General features: G+C 41.9%; 1 protein-coding gene across 2 annotated transcripts in view; it reads left to right on the forward strand.

Moving 5' to 3' along the window:
• The window catches only part of anos1b (anosmin 1b), a 55,413-nt gene that overhangs the window by 11,614 nt on the left and 19,513 nt on the right, over window positions 1-24,286 (forward strand). For both annotated transcript variants that reach the window (XM_087830500.1, XM_087830501.1), the window contains exons 2-5: window positions 512-559; window positions 21,521-21,583; window positions 22,182-22,389; window positions 22,660-22,844. In XM_087830500.1, the coding sequence (XP_087686626.1) occupies window positions 512-559; window positions 21,521-21,583; window positions 22,182-22,389; window positions 22,660-22,844 (504 nt within the window). The remainder of the gene's footprint in view (window positions 1-511; window positions 560-21,520; window positions 21,584-22,181; window positions 22,390-22,659; window positions 22,845-24,286) is intronic.

Below are 24,286 nucleotides of genomic sequence, written 5' to 3' on the forward strand. Positions count from 1 at the left end.
TCTAGACGGTGCACAGAGTCAAATAAGGGAAAACTCTGTGTGATAAGGGTGGGTTGGTTTGGTTGATCTTTATTTGTGTCCCTGTGGTCATGACATGTCGGATACCGCTGTCATATTGGTTACAGCAGCCGTGTTTACCGGTGGTCTTGACTCACTCAGCAATGAAGAGTGCAACACTCACACTTACAGATGCACACATAACCATACATCTCGCTGAGTGACGTCGTCCCTGTCTGGTTCTGCAGCCGCAAACCTAGAATGTTTAGTCATTTTTCACCCAGAGGATAATTACCTAAATAAGAGAAAGGTGGAGTGTGTGTCTGTTCCCATGGCTGGTTATGTAATTTTGTCAGTGACCTTTTAAGCAACAATATTTTGCTTTCTGTCTCCTTGTGCGTTATGCAGTAGTCACACATAAAGGGATCGAATGTGGGGAAGGAAACACGTCAAGATTTATTTTTCTCTGTCTGTGTTTGTTCTAATCCTTCCTCATCCTCTCTGTTCTTTTCAGAGTGACCAAGTCCTGGTTTGGTGTGAAAACCACAGACGCTGTGCTCAGGTAAATACTACACACACTCACAAGCTTGGGCTATGACATAATACCAATTTGTTAATTTCGTCCAAGACTTACCAGGAACATTAAGCATATAACCAACCGCTCATTGTCCCGTTACCTCAGACATCAAGAAACAGTCCTAACCCCTAAACAAAATAGGAGCAAATTCCCGGGTTCGTCTTCTTTTAGCAGCATACCCTGCGCAGTGTCCAAAGCTATAGCCTGCCAAAAAAACCTTCCCTGAAAATTACCTACACATTGTGCTGACACAGACCAAATCATCTACAATGAAGCCCAACTGATTCCTTAGCAGACCCTTACTATTTGCAATCTTATCTATCTGCCTGTTTTTTAAGCGGTATCTGCCTTTATAATGGTCGATAAATGAAAATTAAAAAGTAAAGAAGAGACAGGAGAAACATCCTTCAACCCAGTTATCAGTGTTGATATTGCATAGTTTGTCCACCAGAGGGCAGTCTGCACGTATCTGTTCACAACATGTGTTTAAAACATCGCAAACACAAAAACCAGCTAATCCGAGCAGAGTCGGGCAGCGTGGAAATGAGTAAATGAATAACTTCACATAACAAATGTTAATGGAGGTCTGTTTATGTTTTGCGTATCAGAAAGAAAAAAATTATTGAATATAATATATCTTTTCTAAATATCAGCCTAAGTTGCTGTAGCTAGTTGCTGTACCAACTAGCTACAGCAACTAGCTACTGCTAGCTACTGCTAGTTGCCATTAGCCACTGCTAATAGCAACAGTTTAGTTACAGTTTTCTCGTGATAAGTACAAATGCAAATGATGGCATTTATTAAGGTCTATGGAGATTCAGCAGGGCCGTAAATCAACTTCACCTGCATAAAACTCTGGCGCCAGAGTTAGCAGTGAGGACCAGTTAATTGAAAAAAGTAATTAGTTACTAATTACTGATTACTTCTCCATTAAGTAAACCCGTTACTCTACTGATTACTTATTTTCAAAAGTAATTAGTTACTTATTACTGATTACTTCCCCAAGAAAGTAATCCTGTTACTTTATTGATTGCTTATTTTCAAAAGTAATTTTGTTACTTTTTTAAAAACATGCTACCCAACCCGAATACGTAATAAAGCAACAGACCTTTCAGCCCAGTTGTAATTTTTTTCTCCATAACCCATTATATAAAACTGAATCATATGAAAAAGTCTCTTTTTAAAACTTGTTTTATTAATTTTAATCTTTTAACTTTATGCATCAAGCAAAAATTAAATTATATGCAACAGTCTTTGACTTGAAGAAATGTGTTTAACGTTTAAACCTATTTTCTGCATATTCCAGCATCTAAAATAAAATAATTTTTTGTGTTTACACTCACTCTTTCAAATAGATGCAAGTAAAACGCAGCAACATGTCAGTGGGAGGACACGGGGGTTTCTCTGTGAATGTCACATTCCCGTGGCAGCGTGCTCGCTGCTCGCTCAGAGCTGAAGTTTAATTTTTCGCTGTAAAAAGAAGTTTTCTTCCCACGCAGAGTGTGCAGTGGACACTAATGTTTTTGTCACTTACAGAATCAAACTCAAAGTATTGTGAGTACTTCCAAGCTTTAAACGCTGCACGATCGTACTCTCTCCATCACTCCATATTATCCACTGTTGATCTGCACACGTCTGTTGCTGCCACAGACGTCGTACGCTCTCAAAATCAAAATCACACTTTAGTAGTGCAGTAACGTTGCATGCTTATAGGAAAGTAACAGTAGTCTAATTACTTTTTTTGCAATGCTAATCCCTTACATTACTCCTTACCTGAAAAAAGTACTGCGTTGCTGCCCATCTGTGGTGAGTCAAACCAAAGACAAAAATGTAAAAAAGATCAGAGGAAGTGAGATTTTTGCACTAGTTGTACTAAATGCGTTTGGCACAGATTTGCCTCCTGTCACATGATTAAAGCAGCCTTTTAAACTCAACACATGCATGCTTGTGGCTGTGTTACTGAATATCATTTTTCAGCATATTACCTCGGTTTGATTAGCTGGCACATTTAAAACATTGGAAGCGTCAATTGAAAATGAGCAGAAAAATATGCACACGTGTTTTTTGTCCTCGGTGTGTACAAGAGCATTCTGTAAACTATCCTGAGTCTGTAGCAACAAACTTGTGCAACTGCACGTTAGAAGGCCAAGTGGCTCCTAGTGGCCCACCACCACGCAAACATGCACGTGTGGTAATTCATTGTTTGGTTCAGGAAGCGTTTCTGTGCCCGGTATTTTTAGCTGCCAGTCTGTCCACGCTACAGCAGTGTTTCCCATCGTAGTCTTATAGCAGGCCAACACACAAGACTGAAACTAGTTCTCCACTGTTTGGATGTTAATAATCATGTTTTAAATGTGTAAATATTAAATGCTAAAAACCTAAATCCAGGGAAATGCACAGTACCGTGCAAAAGTCCTGAGCAACCCCAACAGCAGCCAGACTTCTCCAGGTTTTCTGAGATCTTTCAAAGTTCTTCTTTGAACTTCGGCTGCTTTATTGTTCATTTTCAGTGGAGTTATAATGCAAAAAGCAAAAAGATTCCTTAAGAGCCAAAACCTGACATATCTCAGCACAGTGTGTCAAATAATAGTGCAGAGTGTCCTTAAAGAAATTTAGGAAACTGGACAAGTGGAGGACAAAAGAATAAGTGGGAGGCCTGAAAACTTTATCTAAAGCTGATGAACGGTATCTGAAAGTCATGTCCTTAAGAAATAGGAAGGAATCCAGCAAAGACCTGACACCGAACCTGAGAGATGCATCTGGAACTTCAGTTGATCTGTCTGCAATTCGCCAAAACCTCATCAGAAATGGTCTCAGTGGAAGGGTGGCTGTCAAGAAGTCATTCTTAAGGAAGTGAAACAGGGGGAAAAGGCCGCGGTATGCCAAATTACACAAGAACTGGACTAAAACTCAGTGGCAGCAGTGGATATGGAGCGATGAATCCAAATTTGAAGGAGGAGGTGTGGAGAGAGGTAGAACAGCCAGTGTCTACAGCCTTTAGTGAAACACGGGGGAGGCTCTGTCACGATTTGGGGCATTTTTCAGCCGGTGGTGTTGGTGATCTTATCAAAATTTAGGGGAATTGTGAATGCAGGAACGTATTGTTGGATTTTGATGCACCGTGCAAAACCATCTGGACAGTTTCTTTGACAGTGGTCAGAGAAACGTTTGTGCAGTGCTCTCTTAGAAAAGTGTACTATAAGCAGTGTTGGTCAAGTTATTTGAAAAAAAGTAATCAGTAACTAATTACTGATTACTTCCCCAAAAAAGTAATCCCGTTACTTTACTGATTACTTATTTTCAAAAGTAATTAATTACTTAGTTACTTAGTTACTTTTGAAAAACACGATTTACAACCTGAATAGGTGATAAAGCGATAGATCTTTTAGCCCAATTCTACTTTTTCTGCATAATCCATCATACAAAATGTAATCAAATGGAAAAGTCTCTTTTTAAAACTTGTTTTATTAGTTTAAATCTTTTAACTTTATGCATCAAGCAAAAATTTAATTATCTGCAACATTCTCTGACTGGAAGAAATTTGTTTAACATTTAAACCTATTTTCTGCACATTCCAGCACATAAAATAAAATATTTTTTTTGTTTACACTCAGTCTTTCAAATAGATGCAAGTAAAACACAGCAGAAAATAAATAAAGTCAAAGACTAGCGGTCCTGTTGCTCTATTTTCACCTGTAAAGCAGGAGTGAGGTAGGCGGAGGGTTACCCTTGTGCAGGTGTGCAGCGGTCAGTGGAAGAATCCGCGAGTTTCTCTGTGAGTTTCCCATTACGTCGTAGCTACTCGGTGCTTGTTTGGAAGTTTAGGGTTTTTTGCTGTAAAAAGAAGTTTTCTTCCCACGCACAACGGACACTAATGTTTTTGTCACTTTTTATGGAATCAAACTCAAAGTAAGGTCAGTACTTCCACGCTTTAAACGCTGCACGCTCATACTCTCTCTGCACTCGATATATGATCCATTGTTGATCTGCACACAGCTGTTGTCACCAACGTCGCACTCGCTTACGTCACTGTCATGAGACGGAGAAAAAAAATCACGGTTTTAGTAACGCAGTAACGCAGCGTTCCTACGGGAAAGTAACGGTAATCTAATTACAGTTTTTGCAAGAGGAATCCCTTACTTTACTCGTTACTTGAAAAAAGTAATCGGATTACTATAAGTCTGACTATAAGGACCGTACAAAGATAATGATTCTTTGCTATAAGTAACAAAACATGAAAAATGTCCTTCAAATAACCTTCCATCACGACCTTTTACTCACCGACCGTAACTCACTCTCGACTTCTCGAAAGACTCTAACTTTTTATTGATGTGTTTTCTGAACTCCTCGTTCGAGTTCAGACAAATCGAAAAGCCTCAACCCAGCTGGAAGCACACCTGAGCAGTATTTCACTTCTTACGACATTTCCAAGCTTCGCTACAAATTCACAAGACAGTTGGATAATGGAAAAGGTACAAACAGGCACAGCGAGAGGCCTTTTCTGTATAGCGCCTATTTCAGTCGAGTGTGTATGCGTTTATAATGGGGTCAGTGGGGGTTAGTGTCAACAGCGGCCAAGAGCCCCCACTGAAAGCTCAACCACCAGACCGTTGCAGGGGATACCACGCTGAGCGAAACATCAACTTTCAACTACACTTACCCCCGCCGTCACCTCAAACAAAAAAACACAAACAGATATTGTTCCTGTGACCTGCCCACACTAATCCCTTCCTTTGTCTCGACTTCTCCAGTTCTTCCCAGTTTGCTGCTTCTACAAAGAAACATCCTATCGTTTCAGAAAATATGAAACAGAAGTTTAAAGCCGTTAATGCTGTTGTACACGTGTGAATACCGGCACGGCATTGCGCTGTAATCGAGGTCCGGCGGCAGTCTCTCAAACTGGCCGGCGGACGTCGACGCAGTTTTCCTCTCAGACAGCGTGATACTGCACAGACGTGCACCGTGTCTCTTCTTGCTTGTTTGAACTGCAAAGTTATTAATTCTTACTGTTTTACTGCCTGTTGAAAGTGGATACAGCCCAATTTGTAAAAGTCAGCGCAGTAGGCCAAGCAAAATAAATTAGAGCAGAAAAGCACATATCCTAGTCCTCTGCCGTAATTGCCAAGATTAATCAAAATAACGAATTGCATAGCGAAAGAAGTCCAGCAGTGTTTAATGCTCTCAAGGTGTGCGTATTTGCTAACTGGATGTTTGAGAGATGTTCAGACTTTGCTGCTTTTTATTGATTATGCACCCGGGCAGCGTTGCACACTGCACAGTTTACGTCTTGTTGTTTCACAGGTTTTTGCTAAAAATGAAGAGAACTCTAGTCTGCTCTATTCTGGTTTGATGTTTAACCCCTGATCATGATAACAGGTTACTGCGAGATACAGAAAGACAGATAAGGATCGCTGAGAGTGATTCGGTCACACCAGAGACTCCAGTCGCTGTAAAGCGAGACGGTCTCTATTATTGTTCTCGCTGAAACGTCTCAGCAACATTCAATATATCCACATGACTCTGGGGATAATCTGACTTCTCCTCAGAAAAGGTTGCAACAATGCAGTACTGTTTATTTTTAATAACGTACTTTCAGGATACATATATATATCTATATCTACACACATACTGAAAAATCACAGTGATCCTTTCCTCTAAAAAAAGAGCAGAAACATATAAAAATGGTTTCTTTCACTTTACAAGTATGTAGGTTTCAAAATCTCATCAGGTATTTGCTGTCAACTTGACTGTGGCGTTTATGACATATCACGAATGCGAGAAAACATACCCAGAGCACGTGCAGTATATGTCTTGATGCATGCTCAATCATCCAGGTAAGTAAATCCCAAAACGTTGATTCCCCGGTGTTGCTTCAACAGCTGCTCTTGTAGAAGTAAGCAGCTACCACACATGTGAGGTTTTGTCTTGGTTGAGTGCTGCAGTTACTGCTCGTACAGTGTTTCAATGCACTTTCGATGCATCCACACAGACACAACCTTCTTGATTGACAGCTGCAGTTAAATGAAACCTGATCTTAAAAGCCAGCATCATGTGTGCCTTCAGAAACTGCTTTTTGTCCAAAAACACGCATAAATTGATGATCCCAAATTGTCTGTAGGTCTTAGTGTGGGAGCGAATGATCGTCTGTGTCTCTGTGATGTCCCTGGGATAGGCTGGTGACCTGTTCGCAGTGCACCCTGCCCCCTGGGATAGAGCGCGGCTCCCCCACGACCTTAAATTGGATAAGTAGTGAAGAAAACAGACAGATGGACACTGTTAGGATTTGTACTCTGCGCTGGATAAACTATGTGATGTTACACTGATCTGAAATGTTCTTATTAACCAAAAGCAGTTATAGCCAAAATATAAGCTGACATTAGCTGATATTGTAAAACCGAATCGGTCACGTTTCTATATTCAGCTGCGGTCTAGATCATTTCACTCTGAGAGAAAAAAGAACGAGAAATTCAGAAGGGAGGAAGTAGCAGGCAGTCCACTGGTCGTTAGCCGTTGATCTGTTGAAGGAAAATAGGGCTAGGCGATATGGCCTAAAATTCATAACGCGATATAATTTGAAGCACGTGCGGTAACGATATATATCACGATATATTCTTTTCTTCTGTATAACGTGTTTTCCACACTATAAGGCACACTTAGAATCATTTAATTTTCTCAAAATTCAAGAGTGTGCCTTATGTATGAATTCTGGTTGTGCTTACTGACCTCGAACCAATTTTGGCTGCAGAAATCTGTTAAAAAAATGTTTTAGTACAACTTTGCTAAGCTGCACTGCTTGATGGATTGTCAGAGCATTACGGCTGCCGTAGTGAGGAGCTTCGCGGAGTGATCTGGGTCCTAAACTCCGTCCACTTCAGGTCCCAAAGTCAAACGAACACTGAGAGTTAAAAACGGTCTAAATTCTTTAATCTTTAATAAAATCATCTGCTTTATCGAGTGTAACAATTACGTTTTACATCCAGGCATCCATGAAAACAGAATTTATTAAATTTCACGGAGTTAGAAGTTAACAGGAAGTTAGCTCGCTAGTTTACACCTAAACATTTTATACCATGTTCTGACTGAGAGATTTTTGAAACTAATTAAAACGTACAGCTCTGCTACCACTTCCAACATAATGAAGACAGAAAACTAAACAGCAGTGGCGTTTGCAGGGTTACTGAAGTTGGACTAGCTGGTATATAATGTTGTGCTACGTGATTGCTAGCGACACAGCTATGTTAGCATAACATTAGCACAGTGAAGCTGGAGGATGAACGCTAACTTTTTTTCCACTCGATTAAAGTTAACGTGAGGTATTCTTTTGGTCAGGGACAAATGTAATCGCATAGCAGTTTTTGGCTTTCCCCATATTTCAAAAGTGCTTCATCTCTTTGCTATGACTGTCGCCCGCCATAATTTGCAGATGATAATGATTTTAGCCGCTGCGATGCTTTCGACCAAAACAGGCGCAGCTTGATGACATCATCAACATGCGCTATCGCGATAGAGCGACATAGTCAAAATCTCTATCGTTGGCCAAATTTATATCGTTTCTATCGTATATCGTTTATATCGCCCACCCCTAAAGGAAAAACATGCCTCTGATTGTCTGATTTCAGGCGCTTTCTCTCGGGAACTACATTTTCTTGTGCTTATAAACCTAATTTTAGGGTTATTAGGTAGGCAAATCTAACAACAATGACTCAGTCTTAACCTTCGACGTTCGACCGGAGGATCTCATAAAGCCTTTTGGCAGTGTAGCGTGCTCAGTAACTTTTGATGGAGACTTTTATAGAACAGCTCCTTTTTCACTCCCTAATGCAAAGCTGAGCAAAGCTGGACTTACTGACATTCAGCATATGTAACACAGTCTACTCCCACCCAGTGGGTGCTTGTCTTTTGCACAGTCCTCTATATTTCTCAGAAGTTGTAGCTCCGGTGAGCTGAGACCTTTTTACACAACAAATACAAAGGAATGAAAAAATGTGATGAAACAAGATCACGGGTAAAGGAATGCACCTCTGTGGAGCTTCATATATATCTGTGTGTTGCATACGTCTCTCTGTCGGAGACAAACACCAACCAGGCGGATGCTGCCATAACACACATGGTTTGTGTCACACCGTCAGTGCGCTCTCTTTCATGGGAGCCCTCACTCAATTCCTCTATCTTTCTATTTCCTCCTTTTATCTCTCACTTCTCACGCACACACACACACAAATGTTGGGTATTCATATCTTGTCTAGCCCCATACCCTAAACCTAACCATAACCCAATCGTAACCCTGTCACTAAAACCACATTTTGAGTCTCAAAAATGCTTTCAAACTTTTGGGACCAGGATTTTGGTCCCCATAAGTATAGTAAACTTCCAATTTTTGGGCCCCACAAAGATATGAGTACACACTCACACTCGCACACATACATATTGCAGATGTAGTAATGTGTACCAGGTGTTTAAGACAGTAGGATGTCTAACAATAAACAGATCTGGTGAGGAACAAAGGAGCTCATCTATATTGTGATCATCCCATCATTCTTCCCATCGAATTTATTTCTCTGAATTTACATGACTTTACTGCAATAGGTCTGTGGGTCAACCTCCCCTAAATCAACTTCATTATGTCTGACAGTTTGATATCTATCTATCTATCTATCTATCTATCTATCTAGCTAGCTAGCTAGCTACATAGCTAGCTACATAGCTAGCTACATAGCTAGCTACATTTTTGTACTTGTTCCATACTCCAGCATCTCCTGGTGTTTCCTAAAGCAATTCTCCAGGTCAGGTGGGATTTGTAGAGACTCCAGTTCATTGCAGAGCATTCGTGAAAAATTGTAGACACATTGCAGAATTCACATTCGCTCCATTAACTGCCATGTACCCACAGATTTGAGTAAGAGCTATCAGTCTGTCGCTGTCTGGACCAGATGAGGTGCCCTTCCCTTCCATCACGACCTTTAAGTTTCATATTCTCCCCCCTGCAACCCGGAGACTTCCAGAGAACACTGCCTGACGGGTTATACGTGTCATGGGAATCATGCCACCGAATTGCTAGCTGGCATCATATCTGGAGCCTTTCTGTGTGAAGTTTGCACCTTCTCCATGTCCAAAGATGCAAGTTAATGCATGCATGTTAGATTGACTGGCAAATCCAAACGGGCTGTGTGTGAACATAAACGGTCGTCCTCTCTGTGTTAGCTCTACCTGTCCGAGGACCATGGGAAAGGGTTCATTTATCAAATAGTTGACTCCACGGTCCAGTCTGCAGCACTCTTCCTTTCTCCTGCTTAGATTTTAGAGGAGATTCTTCTGTCTTGCTTAATTTGGAAGTGCAACAGCTGCAAACAACAGCTTATATAAGCCTCCATGTCCTTTCCTGGCAACATTTTGATATTCAGCTCTTTTCCACTTTTCCCACAGTCATTTCCAATCACCCATCCTGGCTGTGCCAACACGTCAAATAGCTGTCAAGTCGAGAGTTGCTGGTTGGTACATATATAACATGTACTTGGCTAAAAGAGTTAACTCTATCATCTGTCAAATTAAACAGTTTAACCACCACCAAAGTACTGTCCATACTTCATTTGTTAGTCCAGCTTCTGTTCATTGGGAAAAAACAAAGAGAGGGTTAGGGAATGGGAAAAGGGAGGAAGTTCTGGTACTATTCAGTCAGAGGTCCTTTGTGGGCACATGTGCTTGGAGAGGTGAAGAAGTTAAACACTAAACTAACTACAAGCATTCGTCTTTTTTTGCTCCTATGCTTCATACCAGTCTCTTCCCATTTCTCTATCATCTTTCTTGCAGCCCTTTCCCTCCTCCCACAAGCTGCCGTCTTAAGTTAGCTCTCATTGTTTTGCATGTTTTTCCAAAAGTCTGGAAAAAGTCTAACATGCTTTTCAATGGGATTTTTGGAATTTGTTCCACTGCTTTTCACTCAAATGCCACAAAGCCCGTAGCCCAAACCACGTGTCAGTATTTAGATAATAAAGAAAGAATCCTCCTGTCTTCTGAAGTGATTTGCAGACTTTTATTTGACAATACACCTTTAACCTGATGACAGACAAGTTATTATGTGTCTTAGCAAGGTTTGTCATTAAGAGGGCCGAGTCTACCACAGGTAAGCTTTGCTGGAAATCATCTTGGTTACTTTCAGGTGAAAACTTCACGAGGGTGCTATTTTTTACCTGGAAAAAAGCCTTTAAGTTCCTAAAATAGCTGATTGAAGGTGATACAAACTGATGGAGCTTTAATGTCTTTAACAGGATAAAGATACAAAGCACGCTCTCTCTCTTGCACTGGGGAATCAGTATAGCTCCGTTAAACACATTTACATATTTATTTATAAATTATAGAGTTCATATCAACTTTCATTTAAAACTGTTTAAACGGATTTCAGGCTGTCCACATTGCAATCACTTATGGAACGATGGGGAAGTGATCTTGGCCAACGGATTGCAGATGAGACTTGGCATAAGATAATCAATAGAATTTCTTCGTCATCTATTTGCCTTAAACATGTGGTGATTCAGTTCAAAGTGGTTCACCGTCTCCATTGGTCTAAAACTAGACTGAGCAAAATCAAGGATGGGTTTGACCCCACATGTGACCGGTGCAAACGAGAGCCTGCTTCCCTATTTCACATGTTCTGGGCATGTCCAAAACTGGGTAGCTTTTGGAAAAGCATATTTGAAACCATGTCCAACATATTTGGTGTTCCAATTGCACCCTGCCCGTTTATAGCTGTTTTTGGGGTGACGCCTTGTGATGCCAGTCTTTCCAAATCACACTCTGATCTTCTGGCCTTTTGCACTCTTTTGGCCCGTAGAATGATATTATTGAAATGGAAAGAGCCACTTCCACCTGTATATGGGCAATGGGTTAAGGATGTCATGTACTATACTCAGCTGGAAAAGATCGGCTACATTGTAAAAGGTTCGGTTCGGAGGTTTTATGACACATGGCAACCTTTTCTTACTTACTTTGAAAGATTAAGTCCGGATACTATCGCTTAATGTGCGTGTGAGTGGTTTTTTTGGGGGGTTTCTTTTGTTTTTTTCCTTGCTGTTGTTCATTTATTTTATTATTTACTTTGTATCTGTAATTTTCTTTTCTTTTATCTCTTCTTTCCTCTCTGGCTGGGTTTTAGTTACACTGTTCTGGATGGGGGGGAGCACGACTCTTTGTTAATATTGCCGTAATTGTTGTTGGAAGCAATCCTTTATTCAATAAAAAGACCTTGATCAAACTGTTTAAACGGTCAACTAAATCACCCAAATTCTATTCACACTGTAAAGCAATATAAACAATCAAATGTGGGGATCCAGTTTTGCGTTGGGATGAGTCTTGCTGCTGTGGTTTCGGGTCCACGTGTCACCTTAGAAGTCTAGAGTGATAAAACATTTCTAATGACGGCTGTGGCGTCCTCCAGGATAACAGTTCCCCCATCCACAGGACGCGAAGACTCACCGAGTGGTTTGATGAATATGAATATGGTGTGACTCATACGCTGTGGACTCTGAACCCAGCTGAAAGCCTATGAGAAGCTGTGGAAGATTTAAGATGGTGCTCTCCACCACCATCAACTAAAAAGCAAATGAAGGAAATATTTGGGGAGAACGGTGCAGAAGGAGAGTCAACGCCAGGTTGCACTGAATCACTTTGTGTTGTTTTTTCCTCGAGTTTGTCACCTGTGTCTTTGTACCACAGGTTACAGCGAGCTAAATAAACCCTGAAGAGCCGATGACAGGATGAGCACATAAATAAGCAGCAGTAGTTTTCCACGTTGCCTCCCCTGCACTAGTGCCTGTGTGTGCAGAGTGAGCACATCTGGTGGCTGTCTTTCTTTTCTCTGTCACTCTCGCCCTCCTTTTTTTTTCTGGACCTGCTTCACTGTTTGTCTTTCATCTCCACTCTCCTTTTCAACTGACACTCACTTCTCCCCCTCCTCCGAAACCACATCTCTCCCATTTCCTCTCCACCCTCTCTCCGAGTGCGGCTGTCATCCCTCTATTGTGGCAGGTGAGGCCGTAAAACAGCGGGCGAGACCGGAGGAGGGCCGAGAGACGAGGTGTGTGCGTGTGTGATTAATTATTACAGAGATATGTGAAGAACTCCTCTGCAAACTGTGCGCACACATGGACACCTAGACAGTCATTAATCTTGGCTTTGTTACAGCGTGTTGCTGTGTTAAACAGTAACATCGCTGACCTCTGACCTGAGCTGCGTCTGCTGCGTTCTCTCTCTCACACGTAACTCATCATGTGGCCTTCGAGTCCTACAGTGTCCCTTTGCCTTCCAGCTCCTCTTAGACAAATACAGTGGTTGCATGTTTCAGTGATTTATTACATTTAAGGAATATTTGAGTGTGTGAGGTGTGTAGCTCCTTCATGCCACACGTTTCCAGCTTCGGTCCATTAGTCTCTGAGTCCTGTGCCTGGTTTTCATACATGGATTTAATTGTGGGATTTTTTAGCTTCGTTGTGGATCTTATGTCATGGATTTGAGTCTTGATTTATCTTTCGTGTTGCAGATCTAGTAATGTGTTTTGGTTCGAGTCTTTTTTTTACTTTTCACTCCCTCTTTGCACTTTTAGCTTCTTGTTTTTCTGTTAGTACCGATTTTATTGTCCCTGTTGTCATGTCTGATGTGATGCTTCTTATCTCTGTGTTTCATGTTCATTTCATATCCTGTGTCAATTTTACTTCCTGTCTCCCTGGTTGGTCTCACCGGTATGGAAGCCCGTTTCTGCCACAAAAAACAAAAAAAGTATCTTTAACTCGAAATTTTGAGTTATTTTCTTGAAATTTCGACTTATTAGCTCGAAATTTTGAGAAAAGTAACTCGAAATTTCGAGTTAGCTCTGCCAATCAGTAATCTACGTGAATGAGGTCATTGTCTTGTTACCTGGAAGGATATGGCGCAGAGGAATGCGCACTCAAAACCGGATTGCAACAAATTGGCGCTTTTGAGAGTACGTTTGCTGTGATTCCAATCCAATCCAATTTTATTTATAAAGCACTTTAAATTACCCAGCACAGGAACAAAGTGCTGTACAGAAAATAAGTTAAAACAATAGAATAACAGAAAACAGCAAAATAAATAAATAAAACACATAAAACATAAAATTAAAACAGCCCTACATTAAAACAAAAACAAGATAAAACGGCATCGAATCACCTAAAAACAACTAAAATAAAAAATAAAAAACCAACATCTCACGTGGTGTCAAAGGCCAGGATAAAGAGGTTTTCAAGAGTGACTTAAAAACAGATAAAGAACTGGCCTGTCTAATCTCTAAAGGAAGCTCGTTCCACAGTTTTGGAGCTGCTACAGCAAAAGCACGATAAAGCACGATGTGTTATGCTTTCAGCTAATAACACAAGGATTTCATCATTTGTGAAGCCACGCTGAAAATACTGAAAATACAATTTGTGCATTCATGACTGGCTGTAAAACTGGTAGCTTAGCTGTAGCATTTGTAGCTGAGGGCTTCGGCTTCCGGGTAACAAGGAAATGACGTCATTCATGTAGATTACTGATTGGCAGCGCTAACTTGAAACTTTGAGTTACTTTTCTCAAAACTTCGAGTTATGGATACTTTTTTGTGAAAACGAGCTTCCTGTGTTAATCTCTTTCACCTGCATTCTATGCGTCATCGTCCCATCAGCCCCCTGTATATTTGTGTGTGTGTATTTAGATGGATAGGTAGACAGATAATTGGTCCTGGCTTGTCTGTCTGTCTCCTGGACTTAGTTAACCTTTTAACTCCTGCGTTAGCCTCAATAGATCGGCTCGCTTAAGTAAGTCTTCTTCCTGCGCCCTGCATTTGAGCCCTAATCCCTCCACACAGTGTGTCAGTCTGTGTGTATCTAAGCTACACTATATGGACAAAAGCACTGGGCCACCTGCACATTACACTTACAGGAGCTGGTCAGCCATTAAACTCCAGAGGCACGCTTTTTGTGTTGGCTTTAATCCCACAGGACATTTGATCCGTGCAGTCACTGAGTATGCAAAGGGTTTGCTGCTTTTATGCACCGTGTACCTCCAGTGTAGTGGTTTATACATCCATTTAAAATCACTTGAACTAAACATTAAATATCTTGGAGGGAAGAAATTTCATGCATCTTATTATTTGGGGATCTTTTTAAAGTGACTGGGTAGCTGGTTGATTTTACACACCTGTGTGACTGAAAACACCTGAATTCAACAAGTGGAAGAGACTGTTTGTACTGTGTATATGAGGTATTTTAAAGTTTGAAAAATTGTACAGCTTAAAGTTTAATAGTACAGAACAATATCAATAACAGCCAGTTTAAAATCACCAATTAACCTGAACCCATTAACCACATGTCTCTGGGCTGTGGGTGTAAACTGGAGTACCCAGAGAGAATATAACTGTCAGGATCTGGAGACTCGACTGGAAAATTTCATCAGGCACCTGAGTTCCTTGGTCTCCACCCCTGGGCGGAGCCATCATCCCTGCTGCAGTCCTGCACACCTGAGACTGATTCAGGGCAATCAGGTTGAGGATTTAAGGCCCTCAGACTCTCCTTCACTGCCAGTTCATCAATGACCTCACGTTGGTATTGACTCTACGGCTTTTTACGCTCCTGCCACTTTTTCCTTGTTAACTTTGGTTTCATGCGCTTCAGATTCCCTGGACCTTCTTTGCGATCACCCTCAACCTCAGCTCTCCGTGGATCATATTCAGGAAAAATACAAGAACCCTCACCTGCCTGCCCTCCAGCCTTGGACTCAGCAGAACTCAGGTCTGCCAGCCTCTCCACTACTCCCTTGGACTATCGCTGCCTCTCCCTCAAAGCGAGGTTCACGCCGGTCACCAACGCAACCGCTCCGTTCCCGTCGCAACCTGCTAGACTCCCATTCACCCCCACTGTCACACGGTTACATCATTAGCGACACCCTGCCACATATTCACTTGTTGACTAAATAATAAACACTGCAAAACGTTGAGCCGTCTCTGTTGTGGTTATCTGCAATCGAGTCCGATCTAGCTATCGGCTCGTGGCCATTGTGACAATAACTCCAGAGAGAAAGGCCACAGCCAGCTGGTGGACTCAAACCTGGAACTTTCTTGTGTGGGGGATCAGTGCTAACGTTGTGCCACCGTGCTGTCATCTACAACACTGGAAAAAAATGTTAGAATATGATAAAAGACATGGGTTGGAGTATTTAAGACGCCCCTAAAAACCATCTGTTGAGCTCTACACTTTCACCGCTGCAGATCCACATCAGCAGCATCTTTGCCAGCAACATCTGCCATCATGGTGGATGACATGGAGCCCAGTGTGAGTGTCATTGACTTGTTCTTAGCTCCGTGGCTTTCGGTTCCTAAGCCTGAGTTCTTATTGCCTTTTTTGACTAGCGAACAACAACTGCGGTTAACATCCCAAACTCTGTTTTGCAGGCATGCCCAACATGCTTTCAAATGATATATAGCTCTACTGGAGTAGCAAGTTATCCTGCTATGATCATTTTACTGGCTGCACTCTTGCTACATTTGTGTTCTCAGTTTTGTGGCAGATGTGCATGGCACAACATTACACGTAGGATTTAACTGTGTGTTTATTCACGAGCGGTCACGACAGCAGGTAGCTCTGCATGTTTGAGTTGGCAGACGCCTTCCTGATGCATCCCCAAATGGATTTCTTCTCCTGGGACCAAACTGGTCTTGCTGGTAAAGTGAATGTGTAAACCACTACACTATAGAGCCGCTGTGCTCCAGACTGAATCAACCTTCTACACTCGACTCGTGATTTTTATCGCAGGAGAAGCGGATAAGTTGGAGGATGAACGAGAGGAGAGAGGAATAATGGCACAGGGATTGGAGCAGAGGTCATGTGGGAGAAAAAAAGAGCGATAGTGTGAAGACAATGGATGGAAAGAACAAAAGAACAGAAAGGATTTTAAAATAAGTGGCTTAGAAAGGGAGAGAAAAGAGGAGCGAGTAATAAATGTGAGAAGGGGAATGAAAAATTTGATATTTCTGTTACTGATCAGCGGCAGCAAGGAGGGGGTGGGCTGGGTTTGGAAGTGGTGCTGGAGTGTGTGTGTGTGTGTGTGTGTGTGTGTGTGTGTGTGTGTGTGTGTGTGTGTGTTTGGGGAGATTTTGACAACCATAAGCTCAGAGCAGCACGTGGTTGAGTGAAGAGACCCCTGGGAGCTCTGTGAAGAAACACATCAAACTTAAGGATCTAGTTACATTTGTGTGTGTGTGTGTGTGTGTGTGTGTGTTATTTTAGCGTCTCCTCACCCTTTCTGGAGTACATCATTAACTAGCAAAGGAGAAAAATCACAGATGAAATAACTAATGAGTAATTCTTCTTGCCTTTGCAGACAAAAGCTTCGAGGTGGCTGCTGAGGTTTGAGGTTTGCTTCTTTGAATAATGACTGAAGTGTTTGCATTTGGTTCATTGTGTTTTCAATGTCTTCAAACGCGTTTTAGTGTAAAGAGAACCGACCATCACATCACGATTCAGTAAGCTGTTCTGAATGCAAACCCAAACAGAACAAGTAGAAAATGAGATTTTTGCCACAGTGTTGATAAATTGAGAGGTCGGTCTGTGTAACGTGTTTCCTCCCATTCCAAGATCTCAGGTCAAAACAACTGCATCTCTCGATTCCCCGTGTAAAAACACACAGAAGTGACAGATAGACAAATTGTGTGCGTCAACTCACAACCAACCCTCTTAAAAGAGCAATTTATCACATTTGTTCCCCATAAAAGCACGTCGCAGCTTCTGCACACAGACTCCGTCTGCCTGCACGAACCAGTGTTGGGCATGTTACCAGCTATCGAACGATAAAAGTTTGGAATTTAAGTTGTCACAACACAAACTTGTAACACTCGGTGGTGCCTCTGTATTTTGAATGACGACCCATTTATAATCCTCGAGACTGCGCACACAACATATTTTCTTTTTCGAGCCATTTACATTTAAGAAGAAAATCCTTCCAATATTTCAACGAAAGAAAGAGAAAAAGGCCGAATTTTGCAGGGTTACAAATTTTATAATAATTACAATAATTTACAAAAATGAAAATATTAACATAACTTAGCTTCGGGAAGGGATTACTATTGCAAAAACGGTAATTAGATTACCGTTACTTTCCCGTAGGAACGCTGCGTTACTGCGTTACTAAAACCGTGATTTTTTTTTGCGAGAGTGTCTCATGACAGTGACGTAAGCGAGTGCGACGTTCGTGACAACAGCTGTGTGCAGATCAACAATGGATCATATATCGAGTGCAGAGAGAGTATGAGCGTGCAGCGTTTAAAGCGTGGAAGTACTGACCTTACTTTGAGTTTGATTCCATAAAAAGTGACAAAAACATTAGTGTCCGTTGTGCGTGGGAAGAAAACTTCTTTTTACAGCAAAAAAACCCCTAAACTTCCAAACAAGCACCGAGTAGCTACGACGTAATGGGAAACTCACAGAGAAACTCGCGGATTCTTCCACTGACCGCTGCACACCTGCACCAGGGTAATCCTCCGCCTACCCCACTCCTGCTTTACAGGTGAAAATAGAGCAACAGGACCGCTAGTCTTTGACTTTATTTATTTTCTGCTGTGTTTTACTTGCATCTATTTGAAAGACTGAGTGTAAACACACAAAAAAATATTTTATTTTATGTGCTGGAATGTGCAGAAAATAGGTTTAAATATTAAACTAATTTCTTCCAGTCACAGAATGTTGCATTTAATTAAATTTTTGCTTGATGCATAAAGTTAAAAGATTAAAACTAATAAAACAAGTTTTAAAAAGAGACTTTTCCATTTGATTACATTTTGTATGATGGATTATGTAGAAAAAGTAGAATTGGGCTGAAAGATCTATCACTTTATCACCTATTCAGGTTGTAAATCGTGTTTTTAAAAAGTAACTAAGTAACTAAATAATTCATTACTTTTGAAAATAAGTAATCAGTAAAGCAACTGGATTACTTTTTGGGGGAAGTAATCGGTAATTAGTTACTGATTACTTTTTTCAAGTAACTTGACCAACACTGGCTGCAGATATGATTAATAAAAGGAGATTTTGAAGATCCAACCAGCAAGTCGAAGCTTCGAATTTGTCCTTTGTTAAATTGACACTTTCGTCTTTTTTCTCACATCCACGAGCATCACTCAGCAGACGTGTCAATTTAAAAATAAACCCAGTCTAGACGAGCTTTGTACAGAAGACATTTTCATCCAGGGATAGCCATTAATTTGTGCAAAGATAAACTTCTGATGCCGTTTCATTAATTCTGTTTCTCCTTCTGGAATCAGTGAGTTGGAATAAACCGGAGGAGTGATTGAAGCCAGGCACGCCGGGGAGTTGAAGGAGACAGACAGACAGAGAGAAAAGAGAGACTGAGGGGGGGTGAGGGTGAAACCGCAGTTTTTATACGTTGTCTGGTTTTAATTTGGTAAGAGCCATCATTCACCAGTTCACTGAGGTGGCAAACCAGATGAGTGTGTGCTGTTGGAGCGTGTGTTTCTTTACAGTCATGGACACTGAGATCTGCTTCTACAAATCTTAAAACCATCTGACACTTTGTTATTTATTATTTGTCTTGCTAATATTTCTTTAGTCCTCAGCCATTTTCAAGGAATAAGTTGGGAAATGTGCTCATTCCCCTCTGGCGTAGAGGAGAGGTTACACTCTAGCAGGTCAGGCTGGATGTGCAGGGAGGCTGGAAACAGCTAGCGTGGTGTAGGTAATGAAGTGAGATTGCCAACACGTCTAATGCTCATTAACCATCTCTCGGTGAGTTTGAGCAACAATTTGCTGCTCTGTGAGTCGTTCTGGAGCTCAACGAAAAAGACTCTCCTCTGTGCCAGAAAGAGCGGGTAATGGATTGTGCATGAATTACAGCAGATGTTGTCATATCTGCAGGTGTAGGTGTGTGGCAGGCGGTGTTATGGGCCCAAAACGCAGGACTGAACTAAAAATCACAGCGTCAATGCTGAACAAACAGGCAACAAAAACAACAACATTACGTCACAAAACAAAATAAACGGACTCACTGACAGAGAGGGAAACCAAACAGTCGGAACCACTACTTACAATAAGTAAGTGACAATACAGTCCTGATTTGTTTAAGAACAACTGAAAAATGTTGGAAAATCCTATTTTGCATGGTTGGATCTTAACAAGGTTCCAAGTCGAGCTTCAACGTGCAACAAGAAGAAATGGGAGTGAGACAAAACATGTTTTTGAGCAATTTATTAAAAACAACTGATCTACAGTTGATCAACAGTTTAGGACCACGTGCCTTTAAAAGGTGAATCTGTGGATTCATTGTCCTTTTCTGTCAAGTAGTCACACTGTCATGACGTTCGGATGGCAAAGGCAAAAACTTTGCATGAGCAGGGTCTCTCACAGCACGCCATCGCTGCTGAGGTAGGACGCAGTTAGACGGTCATTTGGAATTTCTTAAATGATCCTGAGGGTTATGGAACAAAAACTCAAGTGGAAGACCCAAAAAATGTCACCAGCACTGAGCCGAAGCTTCCAATCGGCTGTCCGTCAAGACACTGGACGATCCTCGACCCACATTAAGGCCGTTACTGGTGCCGACTGCAACCCTGTAACCATCAGACGGCATCTGAGACTGAAGGGCTTCAAAAACACAAAAATGTCTTCAAAGGCCTCGTCTCCTTGAACGCCACAGAACTGACCGTTTCGACTTTGCAAGAGAGCACCAAGCATGGGACACTGAAAGGTGGAAGGAAGTTTTATTCTCTAACGAGAACAAATGTAACCTTGATGGTCCTGATGGTTTCCAACGTTACCAGCATGACAAGCAGATCCCACCTGAGATGTTTTCTACGCTCCACAGTGGAGGGGGCGCCATAATGATCTGGGGTGCTTTTTCCTTCAGTGGAACAACGGAGCTTCAGGAGGTGCAGGGGCTTCAAACGGCAGCTGGCTGTGTCCAGATGTTGCAAAGAGCATCCCTCATGACTGAGGGCTTTCATCTTTGTGGTAACGACTGGGTTATTCAACAGGACAACACTACAGTAAATATCGCCATAAAGGACAAGGGACTATCCTGGACCATCCATGTTCCCCTGATATAAATCCAATTGAGAACCTTTGGGGATGGATGGCAATCCCTTGGGCAGCTCAGTAGGTAGAGTGGTGGCCCCATGATCAGAAGGTCGGAGATTCGATTCCCCTGAACAGCTACCCTGAGGTACCCCTGAGCAAGGTACCGTCCCTACACACTGTTCCCCGGGCGCCCAATGGCTGCCCACTGCTTCACTGAGTGAATAGGTTAAATGCAGAGAGGAATTTCCCCACGGGGATCAATAAAGTACTCTTTCAAGGGAAGTTTACAGAAATTGACAACAGTTCCAGACAGTAGACACCCTTCCCATTTCTTCTTGTTGCATATTGAAGCTCTATTTGGAACCTTTTTAAGATCCAACCATGCAAAACGATGCATTTTTTGCCATTTTTCAATTGGTCTTAAACTTTTGATTGAGACATATACACACAAAGGATAACGAACGGGAACGGGTCACAGGTGGGAACACAGCTGACACTAATCAGATTGACACACGAGACAGAGACTATGAAACTAACAACAAGATGCAGACATGCAAAGTTGACACGAGGACTGGGAGACACAAAACATGCAGAAACACAACAATAAGAACCAAAACCAGGAACGTCAGCTGAACTTTAGAATATTAAATAAACCAGAATCAAATGGTCCAGATACATAAACCCTGCATCACGTTACAGATGTTTAATTTGAATCTTTACAGGTGTTAGCAGGTTACATTTGGATGGATCCTCCAGCTTTTGTGCTGAGCAGGAATCTACATGAATTTGCTAAAATGCTGAAATGTGCCTCGTGCATATTTTCTTATTTTATTCATTTTTTGTTTTTTTCTGTTTTCTTCCATTGTGTTGGGTTGTGTAGTGCCTTCAGCCATGCAAAGAACTGTGGGAAACCAGGAAGGTGGCATCTCCAAAGTCTTGCGAGGTAAGACGGAAACAGTGCGTGGCGTTTTTGTGCTCTTGTGCAAGTCTCGGCAGCCTCGGTGGCGTTGTCGTTCTTTGCAGACGCGCGCTTTTGTTGGCCCCACAAAGCTGTTTTGACCTTGTGCAATAAATGAGCGTTTGTGTGTGTTTTTATAAAGCTTTGTGCACTTCTAGTACACATGGGACACTGTGCAACAGTTTTATGTGCATTTTGTGCGAGTGTGTGTGGCCTGTTTATTTGTAAAGCCGGTTTCTGTGGCTTTCGGAGAGATTAGTTTTTCATCACAATAGCTGAAGCGTGTTGCTCGCTGGATGGCTGATTGGCTCGCTGGTTATGAACACAGGGTAATTCAGAGCTATTAGTGAAAGCTTGTGTTTACATTTTCCTGATCTACAGCTGTCTGCACAAACAGAGAAATGCACATGCATGCACAAGCACACACACGTAGCCTTTAAACAGACAGTAGGAGTATACCACAGGAAGCGCTTTCACCCTTACTGTGTGTTTTGTGCCCTCGTGTGTGTTCCTACACACTGTGTGTTATTTCTGTGATGTGTCGACTGTAATAATAATTACACCCACTGTGCTTTACTCTCAGAAGCAGACAGAGTGTGTGACGAGCAGGGAGTTTCTGGCCTCGTTAAGGTCGTCTCGTCAGGGAGACTGCCCTCCGCCTCAGCGAGCCACAGGATTTGCCGCGGCCTGCGTGGAGAGCTGCTCGTCAGACCAGCACTGCCCCTCCCCCAGGAAGTGCTGCTCCAATAGCTGTGGACATACTTGCCAAGCCCCCGCCAATCTGTACAAAGGTAAACTTTTGGAGTTTGTGTGAAGCGTAATGTGGTAGCTGTTACTGATCGTCCTATCAAGTGGTTTTGATAGATAGACTGTAAGTGAGTAATTAGACCCCAGTTATTAGACTTAATAAGGCAAAATGCATCATAGTGTGTATCTAAGTCGTCCCGGGAACTCCCATAACTGTCCAAATGTGTCAGCTAATTGTAATGTCACTATGTTACTAGTCAAGTGAGTTACACTGATATGTAACAACAAGCTTGTAACCTGGTTTGTCCTCGCAGGCGTCCCTCTGAAGCCTCGAAGAGACATTAGCTTTTTGGAGGACTCGGAGGGTCGTGTGAAGGTGACGTGGGTGTCGAAGTTCAACGTCAGCGTGGAGCCCGTCGTTTACATGCTCCAGTCCCGCTGGAACATCGGCATTCACCCCAGTGAAGACCACGCCTCTCCATGGGCTACTGTAGCCATGGTAAATGGTTAATAGTCACTTTCCATGTGCTAATTAAGTAGTGAGAAAACTGTGATATTTACATAACAATTAAGAAGTAAACTTATCATAGACTAAGGAGGAGACTTGTCCTAATAATAGCTTTATGTTTGTGTCTGTTATTGGGGGTTGTTACATGATGTGATGATTATTGATGATTATTCGGGACAGTTGTGGAGTCATTCGGGCTGTGAAACTGGCTCCCTGTGCCTTTAAAAGTGGAGCCCCACAAAGTTTGTAACATATCTTTACCTCATAACTCTCAATTTGCCTTGAATGATGAAACTTCTCAGCTATGGAGATGGATGTTAGACTTAGTTTCCACCTCATCAGTCTGCTGCCTTGCTGTCTAAACCTCTCCACCCCAGTCAGTCTCCCATTCTGCCAGGGTAAACGCTCTGTGTGTGTGTGTGTGTGTGTGCACTGTACGTCTGTGTGTGTGCGTCTGTGTGAGGTTAGGTAAATAAGCAGAGCTTAAAAAGGAACCACAGGCAGCCACAGTCATTCCACCGGCTGACTCTGAATGACTGAATGCTCATTATGGACTTAAATAGATGGCAGCTCGTGTCTGTGTGTGTGTGTGTGTGCGCGTGTGTGTGTCTGTGTGTTTGTGTGCGACTGTGGATGAGTAGATTTGAGCCGCAGCAGTCACATTTGCACTGTCAAGGAGACAAAACAAATTAATCTTTAAAGATTTTAACCATAGTTTGGATAAACCATTTCATTTCAACACTATCAGAGGAATTGCAGCCTGACAGTGTTTATCTGACATCATCGGACAGGATGTACAACTTTGTTTTTGCAGCTGAACACTCAAAAATCCTTCCTGAAAGAAATCATTTTCTGCTTTTGATTAGAATCGTATTAGAGAGGTGTTTAGGAGGATGCAGTTTGTGTCGTGTCGTTTAATTAGCCCACCTTAATTCATATAAATGAGAAGAACAACATCAGTCTGTCAGGGGTTAACCAAAGCTAACCAAAGGCCAACACGGGAATTTATCTTATCCAGGTAACATCGGCGTTATCGCTGGGGTCAAAGATACCTCACACAGCTGCAGACAAAGCAGCTGATTATCCTGATTGCCAGTGTTAGAGTCCAGATAACAGGAGGATACCCGGGGTATGCTGAATTCATATTACAGGGCCCAGCTGCCCATGCATGCAGTTGCAAGAGACCCACCAGTGTGTTAAACTAGTTCAGTGAATATTCTCTTTTTTAAACAAAAGCCTATTTTTCAAGATTTAAAGGTCTGTAATAGTGAGTGTTTTAAAAAATAGTTTTAAATGATTCCTCTAACTCGCACAGACACTAGGAGTAAAGAAAAAGATCAATCAATATTAGCCTTGACTGTTTTTCCTCTGAAAATGATCCCCTCTGTATGTTTGCCTCTGTCTGACTCCATGATGTTGGGGATCAGAGCTCT

The sequence above is a fragment of the Neolamprologus brichardi genome, chromosome 17 (assembly GCF_056152115.1).
Source record: "Neolamprologus brichardi isolate AB-2024 chromosome 17, ASM5615211v1, whole genome shotgun sequence".
In the NCBI taxonomy this organism is placed as follows: domain Eukaryota; kingdom Metazoa; phylum Chordata; class Actinopteri; order Cichliformes; family Cichlidae; genus Neolamprologus; species Neolamprologus brichardi.